This window comes from Macaca nemestrina, chromosome 8, assembly GCF_043159975.1.
Source record: "Macaca nemestrina isolate mMacNem1 chromosome 8, mMacNem.hap1, whole genome shotgun sequence".
Classification (NCBI taxonomy): domain Eukaryota; kingdom Metazoa; phylum Chordata; class Mammalia; order Primates; family Cercopithecidae; genus Macaca; species Macaca nemestrina.
In genome coordinates, this window is record NC_092132.1 from 136,513,058 (window position 1) to 136,525,913 (window position 12,856).

At 41.0% G+C, this 12,856-nt stretch overlaps 1 protein-coding gene across 2 annotated transcripts in view; it reads left to right on the plus strand.

Annotated features, from left to right (window-relative positions):
- Window positions 1-12,856, plus strand: part of LOC105463728 (N-acylsphingosine amidohydrolase 1) — a 30,719-nt gene that overhangs the window by 3,521 nt on the left and 14,342 nt on the right. For both annotated transcript variants that reach the window (XM_011710955.2, XM_011710952.3), the window contains exons 2-4: window positions 6,604-6,650; window positions 10,687-10,777; window positions 12,345-12,431. In XM_011710955.2, the coding sequence (XP_011709257.1) occupies window positions 6,604-6,650; window positions 10,687-10,777; window positions 12,345-12,431 (225 nt within the window). The remainder of the gene's footprint in view (window positions 1-6,603; window positions 6,651-10,686; window positions 10,778-12,344; window positions 12,432-12,856) is intronic.

Here is a 12,856-nt window from a genome sequence, read left to right on the forward strand (position 1 = left end):
GATTGGAGGGCAGCAAGGGTAGATGTGAGGAGACTGGTCTAGAAAAGAAACAGGGTGCATTGAAGGATGGTGGCACCAGGGGTGAGGGAGAGAAGTAGATGTTCTAGAAAAAAATCAGGAGGGCAAATGAGCAGAAGGAAGGATTGGGTGAGGATGAGGGAGTGAGGTGTCAGCGTGACCTGCACATTACCGAAGTGCTTCACTGGGCGAATGGTGGCATCAGTGCCAGGGAACATGGGGAGGGGAAAGCTTGGGGGCTAAAGAATGGGGATCGTTTTCATTTGGGGTATGTGTTAAATCTCAGATGGCAGAGAAACATTCAGCAGGCCACTCGTACTGGCCCTCAGAAGAGAGACACTGAGAGTCATTGGCATAATGACATTATTTGAAGCCCTTGGAGCAGATGAACTCACCTAGAAAGAGGACTAGAGAAAGAGAAGAAAAGAGAACTAGGCAAAGGCTAAGTAACTTGCACATGTATGTGTCAGGAAGAGGAGAAATTGCCAAAGTTAAAACAGGGCAGGCTGGGCACGGTGGCTCACGCCTGTAATCCCAGCACTTTGGGAGGCCAACGCGGGTGGATCACCTGAGGTCAGGAGTTTGAGACCAGCCTGCCCAACATGGGGAAACCCCATCTCTACTAAAAATACAAAAATTAGCTGGGCATAGTGGCTCAGGCCTGTAGTCCCAGCTACTCAGGAGGCTGAGGCGGGAGAATTGCTTGAACCTGGAAGGCAGAGGTTGCAGTGAGCCAAGCCTGGGCAATGAGGGAAACTTCCTCACACACACACACACACAGCAAAGCAAAACAAAACAGAAGAGTAAGTGGGACAGGAAGTTCAGGGAAGAGACTAGGATGGGTTAACTATGTTGAATATTATTGAGATGTCAACAGTATTATGATACTAGGCAACTGGAGGTCATTGGTCACCTCGGCCAGAGCAGTGTTGGGGGCAGAAAATAGCTTGCAGTAGGCTGAGGGTGATCGGCAGGAAAGGAACTAGAGGGGAGAGATGGCTGCTCTCAGTAATAAGTCTGACCCACTTCTTTTATTTTTATTTTTATTTTTTATTATTTATTTATTTATTTTGAGACGGAGTCTTGCTCTGTCACCCAGGCTGGAGTGCAGTGGCCGGATCTCAGCTCAATGCAAGCTCCGCCTCTGGAGTAGCTAGGACTACAGGCGTCCGCCACCACGCCCGGCTAGTGTTTTGTTTTGTTTTTTTTTTGTTTTTTTTTTTTGTTTGTTTGTTTTTTTGAGAGGAAGTCTTGCTCTGTCGCCCGGGCTGGCGTGCAGTGGCCGGATCTCAGCTCACTGCAAGCTCCGCCTCCCGGGTTTACGCCATTCTCCTGCCTCAGCCTCCCGAGTAGCTGGGATTACAGGCGCCCGCCACCTCACCCGGCTAGTTTTTTGTATTTTTTTAGTAGAGATGGGGTTTCACCGTGTTAGCTAGGATGGTCTCGATCTCCTGACCTCGTGATCCGCCCGTCTCGGCCTCCCAAAGTGCTGGGATTACAGGCTTGAGCCACCGCGCCCGGCCTGTATTTTTTTTAGTAGAGACGGGGTTTCACCGTGTTAGCCAGGATGGTCTCGATCTCCTGACCTCGTGATCCGCCCGTCTCGGCCTCCCGAAGTGCTGGGATTACAGGCTTGAGCCACCGCGCCCAGCCCTGACCCACTTCTTAAGATGTGTGAAGATGAAACATAATGGCTTAGTAATTAATTGCCAAAGTAAACTTATTTTTATGCATCAACTTCTCATATGAGTTAACAGCATATGTCAACATTGTTGACATTGGCTATTGAATCAGCTTTAGCAATGATTTTCACACAGTTGCCAGAAATCTCATAGACCGCATCTGGCCGAGGAATTTATTGTGCTTCATCTGCTTTTCCCTACTTCTCCCAAAGAAGGAACACACAGGTGTAATCTGTTCACTTATTCAACAAATACTGCTTGCCTACTATGTGTGCCTGACTCCTACATGCTGGGAATGCGTCCGCCAATGAGATAGATGAGGTCCTTCCTCTCATGGAGGGTTTATTCACATTCCTTTGGCTTAAATATCAGTAGCGTAATAGGATGCCATTGCATCAAAGCCCAGAAGACAAGTGAAAACATTGACAAGCTCATGTGACTTGTTATACACATAAGAAACCTTCCTCTTCGCATTCAGTGTTTCTGCTGAGTTGTACATAAGAGGACATTATAGGAAAAACTTATCTGGAAAATAGTTGTTGATGAATTCAAGAATTGAATGAAAAAATGTCTTGCGAGAGTCGTTTGGCTTCTGATGGGTATGAAAACTGACGAGGTATATAATTTTAGATTATCTTTCATTGTCTCTTTCTGAGTATTTGAATAAGACAAGCACACAAGGGCTTTCTGGACTTTTAAAGTTCATTGTTAGACGCATACATTTCATTGAGGGTCTCCTAATTCTGTAGGGCTCAAATATTTTAAGGAGCTGTACAAGTTATGTCATTTTTTAAGGGTCTGGAGCATTCATTGAGACAATGAAATACTATTGTCTTTATATTTTTGTGTTTTTTAGAACGTTACGTTCAGTAGCTCTGTAATTAGTTTCTCTTAATGAATGGGGAGGACAAAGAGGCTTAAGTTTCTATCAAATAACCAGAAAAATTAGAGAATTTGCTGACCCAAGCAGTCTTTTAAAAACACTTTCCAGAGAGTTTCTTTCTTTTTTTTTTTTTTTTTTTGAGACAGAGTCTCGCTGTGTCACCCAGGCTGGAGCGCGGTGGTGCTATCTTGTCTCACTGCAACCTCCACCTTCTGGGTTCAAGGGATTCTCCTACCTCAGCCTCCCGAGTACCTAGGATTACAGGCACATGCCACCACACCCAGCTAATTTTTGCATTTTTAGTAGTGACGAGGTTTCGCCATGTTGGCCAGACTAGCCTTGAACTCCTGACCTCAGGTGATCCACCCACCTCAGCCTCCCAAAGTGCTGGAATTACAGGCATGAACCACCACACCTGGCCTAGAGAGCTTCACATGCATGGAAACATCAGATTTTTACCAGTTCTCTCCACTCTGAGGAGACAACTAGGGGGCAGGGAGAAAGGCAGGGAAGGGGAGGGAGAGAGAGGGAAAGAGAAAGAGAGGGACTGGGGGGAGAGGTTTAGAGAGAATTAATTCTAAGTTGGATTTTGTTTCCTGTGATAGGGTGTAACATAGTATACCATCCCGACCACATAATCTCTGTTCATGTCATCTGTTTCTAATATTTATGTATCATCTATTTAAGTTTCTACTTATCTTAATAGAGTTGTCTGTAATCAAAAGTGTATAAAGTTGGGGATAGTAAGAAACTTTAAATAACATTAAATAAGTTCATTATAATTCTGTTTTAGGGCTACTCATGGGTTTTGAAGCTGTGTCTCCCTATAGAATTCTTTTTTGAGGGTGAAGAAGTAGCTCTTTTTTCCACCCTACCCCTAAAACTAACCATTTTGCATAAATGACTTAGGCGTTCATGCCATGTGAGTCCCTGAAATACTGTAGTCTCATAGCTGCTGACTTTCTTATTTTCTCTCACATTTATCCCGTTTTCTTGCCATCACATTCTATGCCGATTTCATGTTTGTTTATTGCAACCAAGAGTCATTATCAACCTCAGACTCCCACATGTATTGTTGCTAGCTTGCTCTTTAGCTGTTACTTCTGGGACAGGTCACATTCTCTGCTAATCCTTGACAGAGCATTTTCAACTTCGCTCACAGTAAGGAATGTGCCTGTAATCTGATGTTTATTTTGGCTTTGGAACCCAGGGTGTGCAAATTTAATTATTAGGGAGGGATAGAAGTCATTAATTTGCCGAGTTGATTCTAGTGGTCATCAGAAGCCCTGAACTAAGTGCAGATTATTGTTAGGAATTAAAGTGAGGCATTGGTTTTATTATCTCTGTGGGAAGCTGTTCGATAGAGCAGGGGAAGCCATTGACTCTGATTCGGTCACCAGCTGTGTAACTTTCTGCAAGTCACTAATGGAGCAGGGTCTTATGTCCACAACGTGGTCATAAAATTAAGCACTTGGGTTAAGTACGCATCACAGTATTCCCAACTCATAGGAAAACAATGGTCAGATAAACAAGAAAATATAGAGCGGAGTATCTCATCACAGCAGAATTTATTTATAAATTTTACAAAGTAAAATTAAGCTGCAACCCAAATAAGTGTCTAAGTAGCTCATTTATTAGCAAAATAAGGAAAGCCATTTACCAACGGTGGGTTAACTAAATTGTATTCGATTGTAGCAGCAGAAGTATTGTGTCCAGGGAAAATGAAATTATTTTACATGTCGTTAAATGAGAACCCTTGTCCTGGACTTCGGGAGCAACATCAATATCAATTAAAGAACAAAGCATGTGATTTTGAATGATTTTTCTTGACTCTCAACGTACCGATAACTGATCAGTTGTTGATATTTATTAGATGATCAGTGCCAAGTTTGAAGTGACTGAAGAATTAGCCTCTGAATCTGTGTAAAACAACTATAGGCGAGGATGTTTTCAAAGAAGTTGAGAAAATAGTGATTCCGTTTAACCTGAAATGGAATCTGCCAAGATATATACAAATTGACAGTGGTAATATTTGTGAGTAGAAAATGCTGAGTTGAGTAAATTCACAAAACTTGGGAACATGCAAGGTGTTTAAAGCTTATGGTTATTTATTAGAGGATTCCTTTTCAGGTACTTTATGGAAAGTATTGGAATCTCATGTGTTACTGAACCAGCAGTGTAAACCATGAGCTTCATTTACTCTTGTGGATATAACTATCATCATTTCTGTGAATTTTTGTCAGAAATAGAGGCCAGATATCCTGATGTCTCTTGTGACAGAGCCATTAGATGTCTTGGTAGCTATGAAGTTTTGCAGTCTTCGAGTTCACATTTGAGACTGAAGTTTTTCTAAACAAGAACTGCCCCCAGCCACTATTACTGAACATGAATGGCTTTGGAAATTAGCTTTTGCTACAGACTTGATATTGTTTCTTAATGAATTCAACCCAAAATTATAAGACAAAGCCACACATATATGAGAAACTTATACTGTGGTAAGGCAAATTTGACAGCTAATGTTTGAATCACAGGTAATGTCAACCTACTGTATATATTCCCCTTGTTACCAAAGTTAAAACGAGATGCTAGACCCCCATTCTTACACGGCTTTGCAGCAGATACATTTTCTGAGCTCAAGCTACAATTCCAAGAGTTTTCTTACCTACTCTACTTTATCTTATTTTGGGTTTGTACTTTTTTAAAACAATTATTTTACTTTCACAGTACTGGTTCTCCAGAGGAAAGGAGATAAATACACTTGATACGTTGAATGAGTAACAAAAGAACCATAAATCTATGTGGACTTTTTTGGATAAGTTTAGGAGAAGATTCTATTTTGCCGCGAAGCTTGGAGAACTCTCCCTAAAACAGTCTCGTTCATTCATTGTCTCAGGCAGTGACTTCAGTGTTGGGGGCCATCCTCGCCTCAAGGAGCACAGTCTGGTATTGATGAGGAACATGAACAAATGATTATAATGCAGTGTCATAAACGTGGTGATGTGCATGTGTACAAATGCTGTGAGAGTATAAATGAGGGTATGACTATTTTTATATGGAAGATAGATGAAGACTTCACAAGAAAGAAAATACTTGAACTGAATCTTGGAAGTTAGAACCAGCAGTAAGGAAAAGGCGTTCTAGCAAGAGGAAATAGCACAGGCACAGGCTTGGAAGGGTAAGAGATCATAGGAAGTGCTTGCATAAGTACTAAGGGGAGTGTCAGGAGATGAGGCTGGGATGGTAAGTTATGGAAAGGTGATGAAGGGCCCTGTGCTGTGTGCCCTGAAAATCTGGTTTGGGAGGCAAATCCCAGGACAGGTTGCAATACACATGGCTGGTAAGTTCAGATAACACATCCTATCAGGTCATTTACTTTTAGTGCTAAGTCAGCCTCTCTAACATAAACATTTTCCATCTGCTTTGTTACATTTGTTTGTTACTCAATATATTTGCAATATTAGAGCCAAATTATAACACCTAGCACTTTCGCAAATTGAATTGAAACTGAAAATCCACTTAATGGTGTAGGATTTTACAAGTTTTCTTGGAAGGAAAAGACTTCTTTTAAGAGGCATTGAAGCCGGGCACGGTGGCTCACGCCTGTAATCCCAGCACTTTGGGAGGCTGAGGTGGGCGGATCACGAGGTCAGGAGATCGAGACCATCCTGGCAAACACGGTGAAACCCCATCTCTACGGAAAATACAAAAAAATTAGCTGGGTGTGGTGGCGGGCGCCTGTAGTCCCAGTTTCTAGAGAGGCTGAGGCAGGAGAATGGCATGAACCCGGGAGGTGACGGAGCTTGCAGTGAGCGGAGATCACGCCACTGCATGCACTCCAGCCTGGGCAACAGAGCGAGACTCCGTCTCAAAAAAAAAAAAAAAAAAAAAGAGGCATTGAAATGGTGTAAAAGAGCAAAATCAGACTTGATTTTGTCTTCACAGATTAACTACTTTTGAAATTGCTTATTCCATTAGCAAGCATTTGTTATTTTCTGAAACTTAATTTTCTTTGCTTTTTAGTGGACAGAAGACTGCAGAAAATCAACCTATCCTCCTTCAGGACCAACGTGAGTAAACATCAGATGATGAGAACTCCCTTTGACCTTTGCGAAGTTTCTCCTCTCTGTAATAATTGCTCGTCAACGAATGGTAGTGAATAAAATCTTAAGTCATGTTTTCCATTCTGAGACAGAGGTTTGTTTCTCAGGTTTGTGTATTATGCATTTGGCTGAGATCTTGGACAAATATGAAAATATCTTCCGATTCAAATGCCCATTGCTAGCCTATCACAATCGGCGGAAAGAAAAACATTTTCAGCCAGGCGCGGTGGCTCAGGCCTGTAATCACAGCACTTTGGGAGGCTGAGGCGGGCGGATCACGAGGTCAGGAGATCGAGACCATCCTGGCAAACGGTGAAATCCCGTGTCTACTAAAAATAAAAAAAATTATCCAGGCGTGGTGACGGGTGCCTGTAGTCCCAGCTACTTGGGAGGCTGCGGCAGGAGAATGGCGTGAACCTGGGAGGTGGAGCTTGCAGTGAGCAGAGATCACTCCACTGCACTCCTGCCTGGGTGACAGAGCGAGACTCCGTCTCCAAAAAAAGAAAAAAAGGATTTTCATTCTCCACGAAATTCTTCTGTCTACCACGAAGTGTTTTTCTCATCTTTGACAAATATAAGGGCTGTATTTGAAATAACCTGTGATTCTCTGTGGTGCCTGGATTATAAACCACCAAATTATTTTGGAACAAAAAAGCATAGGACCCCATATGTGATACGTTCTCAAAATAAAGCTTGGCACAACAGAGCTATCGAGGACAGAACAGGATTGGAACACCTAAGAGGAGGACCAGTGTCATGATTCACTGTGTTTAACATTAATATTTTTAGTCTAGATTTTGGTCTTTGCAAATCCTCAGTGTTTAAATGGGCCTGTGAGAAAGCCATAATAACAGCTTGCAGACCCAGAGGGTACAGAACAGAGAAAAGAAGGAACAAGTATAGGGGATGGTGATCTTACTCTCCTACACTGCCCTCTCGCTGAAAGTAGCCTGCTGGTTGTAGGGGAAAACAGTACAACTCTGTCAGGTGATATCAAGATGACATTCTCAGTTTCTGCAACATTCCAAATTATATATGTTGTACTGCTGTTGTCTAAAGGATGTATTCTAAATAGCTTCTGTCCCGGATAGCGTGAAACTATAATAAACTAAATTATTTTGACTTACTCGCCTTTATGTAGAAAGAGGCCAGTATTTGGCAGGAAGTAATTTAGAGGTAACCCGTTTGGATGGTGTTCGGGGCCCGTGTTCATTCCAGCTCTTTCTTCAATGGCCTGCTCTCTGAAAGTCTTCCTTTCTGTCATCACTGGCATCCTTCTGGTCTTCAGTGACATGTTTGCCTTACCAATTGATTGTGTGTCTCAGCTGGTCTTACTGGCCCGATTCATTGAACATTTAATGAGGTGCCTTCCATGTTTAAGGCCGTTTCTACTCTCTTTTAGGTGCACTTTACATGTGTCTGTAAATTGAATGCCCTGTAATTGGAAACCATAAACCTTTGTTGATTGGGCATTTTACTGATTCCTTATTGCCATGTGCGTGTGAGCGTGTGTCTACATACGCACATACGTACCTACACATATACATACATATATACCCCTGAACACATACACATGTATACGTAGACATAATGTGTAACGTGTGGTATTTATATACCTCTGAATGACAAACAGTTGTCCTGTCCTGTGAGATCATCCTTTTCAATTAAGCGCATAGATTTGAGCAGCATCCATGGGCAAATATGAGGAAAGAAAAAGATAACCTGTTTGGCCAGCATGGCTAGTCAAACCAATGCTGGAGATAAAGGAACTGATAGCCAGGTCACCCCTGAATCCATCTGAGTCGCATTCAGCATTTCTTTCCCACTGCTCACCGGGTGGCTAGCACCTGCTTTCTTATTTGTAAATGTGTGTGTTGTGTCACTTGGACTAGTTTCCATGCGACCCGGGTAGCCATGTGGGTTCAGGCGATGTTACTGATGTTATGAATCGCATGGACATTGCAAACACTAAGTCTCGAAAATGATGAAATGATATTTCTTGTTTGCAGTGAAGTAGGAAAATACACTGTGATAACTACCGTTGATTGAATGCCAGTGCTGCTAAGTGTTTTTTGTTTTGTTTTGGGTTTTTTTTGCATTTTTCATGTAGTGTCTTCGCTGCTATTATAAGGTGGATGCTCTTTTATTCTTATGGGGAAATTGAGGCGCACAAGTTAAATACTGAAATGTTTTAGAAAACTGTTTAACGAGAGGTAAAATGTGCGATTGTGACTAAGCTTTAGCTATTAAAATAATTTTGTTTATTAGATTAACCAGTTCTCTCAAATTCTAATTAGCGCAGGTTTGATGGTAGAGAGGTCTGTGTAGTCTTATCCCCACTTCATTGTAATCCCTTCATTGTCTGTCCGTTGTGTTGCGTTCATCCCTCTTCATCGCCTCTGGGAGATCCATGAGCCTACCCAAGACTCGGCTGAAAAAGGATCAGGATTTTATGGCAGATACAGAGGCATGATTTGGGATTGGTTGTGTATTATGAGGTGAGGAGCAGCTGATTGGAGTTCATAGGGACGACGTGCATTGCTCCAACAGGCCGCTGAGTTATCTGTGCTACTAAACATAGAAATCTAAGTGCACACTTGAAGGGAGAGGGAAGGCTAGTAACACCTGCCCGTAATATGGATGGGGAACAATAATTACTTACTGAATTGTGGGACAAAATTTTACATGCAAAATTATGGTCCATCAGAAATGGAATTAATTTGTCGTGATGAAAAGCTTTTTTTCTGGAATATAAGTATTGTAGTATTTCATGTAGATATCAGCTCCTAGACAATGGGGAACTTGAAAATGCTTTGAGAAGAAGAAAATTCATTCACTGTGATTTTGTTTAAATGTACGTTTCCAAAATTGAGTATGCTTTTCTTTTGTCTAAATCACAACCTGGGTGTCTGCTAGTTAACAGTTTCATAAAACCTCATACACGTACCAGGGCCCCCAGTTACACAGCATTATTTAGAGAACGAAGTAATTATTTATGACAGTGGAAATATAAATAGAACCACAGTTCATGACTTAGGTAATAGCCCATCTCCAGCTATGGACATAAATCTAGATAACATTTCTATTTAGGTGACTGGTGTCATTGTGGCACATACCAGAGTCACCCTACCCGTCTCAGGAGCAGATCAGTGGAACAGATGATGATTATTTTTAGGCATAGGTTTATACTGATAAACCACGAAATGGCACACCCTTAAAAGCTATTTCAGTTTAGTAACAAGGGCCGGAAAATAATATTCCTATAGCAACAAAAATAGTTATAGAATTCATCCACCAGAGATACGGCCCAGCTCCCTTGATAAGTGAGTGGATGTTGCTATATCCTCAGAAATTGCTACTCGTAAGTTAAAGAGTAGGAAGTTGGAGAAAGGATATGACAGAATATGGCTCGGGCTTGGACTTTGTACAGAAAAATGAGAAGAGAAGAGGTATATAATAGGGAAGATGAGGATGGCTGACAGAATCATGAAGGTTCTTGAAGCTGGTCATGGGAAGATAATACATGTTGCTACTCTGGGGCTTAGAGGGTGATGATCTTCCTGAAGCCAACACTGGAGACAATGGTTTGGCAATGGTGTTACACTCACTGAGAGAATTCTGAAACTGGAAATCAATTGGAGAATTGTCCAGAGCCTAGACTAAATCTTTGCAGATATTTAGGAGAAAAAAAATGGGAGGTATTTCCCATCAGTGATAATTAGGTTAGAGCTCTTAAGCCATAGTTGATTTTTTCATAGAAAACCAATTCACATGAACCTTCCCTATTAGATCATTCTATTCCAAGATTTCTGTGACCACTTATGATTGTGTGCTCAACCTAGAAGCACTAGGTAGAGAATGAACTGTCTTTACAAATTTTGGTTTGGGTAATCAAATTGGACACTGTCCTTAAGACTATGCCTCTCATATATCATTATAGATGTTATCTAACCCTCTCAAAAAACCCTTTCATCATTTCAAGATGATACACCTCTCATTACAGGTACAGAGGTCCAGCTCCATGGTACACCATAAATCTTGATTTACCACCCTACAAAAGATGGCATGAATTGATGGTTGACAAGGCACCAATGGTATGCTATGATGCTTAAATCTTTTATTTATTTTTTATTTTACTTATTTATTTATTTATTTATTTATTTGAGACAGAGTCTCACTCTGTCACCCAGGCTGGAGTGCAGTGGCACGATCTCAGCTCACCGCAACCTCCGCCTCTTGGGTTCAAGCAAGTCCCCCACCTCAGCTTCCCGAATAGCTGGAATTTACAGGCACCTGCCACCATGCCGGCTAATTTTTGTATTTTTAGTAGAGACAAGATTTTGCCATGTTGCCCAAGCTGATCTCCAACTCCTGACCTCAAGTGATCCTCCCGCCTTGGCGTGCCAAAGTGCTGGGATTATAGGCATGAGCCACCATGCCTGGCCATATTTTTTATTTTATTTATTTATTTTCCCCCCAAGGACTGTGAAGATTGAGTGTTAAATCTTTTATTTCTAACTTTATTAAATATTATTGTATTTTTAAAAGAACACTTCATGAAATTACCCACAGAATATGCTTTTGATACCTTTCTGCTACATACAATAAATGACAGTAGAGGAAAAGAAGTCATTCCTCTGTAGCCTTTGTTCTGTTTTGTAAACTTTATCTTGGTTTCTTTCCCTTTATGTCATCTCCCTTCATGTAAATCATTAAGAATTAAATTCACTTTAAAGATAAAATTAGACTTACTGTATTAATATATTAATTGAGGCCAGGCATGGTGGCTCATGCCTGTAATCAATCCCAGTACTTTGGGAGGCTGAGGAAGGCGGATCACCTGAGGTCAGAAGTTCAAGACCAGCCTGGCCAACATGGTGAAACCCCATCTCTATTAAAAATACAAAAATTAAACCAGGCGCGGTGGCTCCCGCCTATAATCCCTGCACTTTGGAAGGCCGAGGTGGGTGGATCACAGGGTCAGGAGTTTGAGACCAGCCTAGCCAAGATGATGAAACCCCGTCTCTACTAAAAATACAAAAATTAGCCAGGTATGGTGGTGTATGCCTGTAGTCCCAGCTACTTGGGAGGCTGAGGCAAGAGAATCGCTTGAACTCGGGAGGCGGAGGTTGCGGTGAGCCAAGATCGTGCCATTGCACTCCAGCCTGGGCGGCAACAGTGAAACTCCATGTTGCCCAAGCTGATTTCCAACTCTTAAAAAAAAAAAAAAAAATACAAAAATTAGCTGGGCATGGTGATGCACGCTTGTAATCCCAGCTACTTGGGAGGGTGAGGCAGGAGAATCCCTTGAACCCGGGAGGCAGAGATTGCAGTGAGCCGAGATGGTGCTACTGCACTCCAGCCTGGGTGACGGAGCGAGACCCTGTTTTAAAAATACATATATTTATATTTTTATATTTATATATATAAATACATATATTTAATTATATTTATATATATTTAATTATATTTATATATGTTTAATTATATTTATATATATTTATTTATATATATTTATAAATATATATTTTATATTTATATTTTATATATATATAAAAATTGTCAAATAGCACTCTCTTTTACCTACATATGGGTAAGCCAAAAGGTAATCTTGACAGCATTTCATTATATCTTTTAGTAAGCATTTTATTTATTTTTCAGCTAAAAGTTATAGTGAATTCTCTGAAGAATATGGTAAATACATTCGTCCCAAGTGGAAAAGTTATGCAGATAGTGGATGAAAAATTGGTAAGAAATATTATTTCTCACAATAAATGTTAAGCACATACACATTACACACAAAAATCAGAAAATGCTCTGGTATTTATTTAAGGGCATAATTCAACAGCCTCTTCGCAGGGACTGGGACAGATGTGCGTGAATCTAGATCACTGTGAGAACTTCAGAGGGACTTAAATTTGGGGGATTGGTCTTATTAGGGTAACAGCATAGCAAATTATGGTTTCGTAAAAGGATGGGACTACATTACGACACTGGGCAGATAAACATCCTTCATCTGGGAATATAGTGTTTCCTTCCCTTTATCAGTGAGTTCACTATTGAAGACTTGGTTTTTTTTCTTAGGTATCTCAGGGACATTCAGAGATTTTTTTTTCCTAGATATGACCAAATTATGACCAAATGATGTACTCAGCCTGGCCCCCTATTCTGTA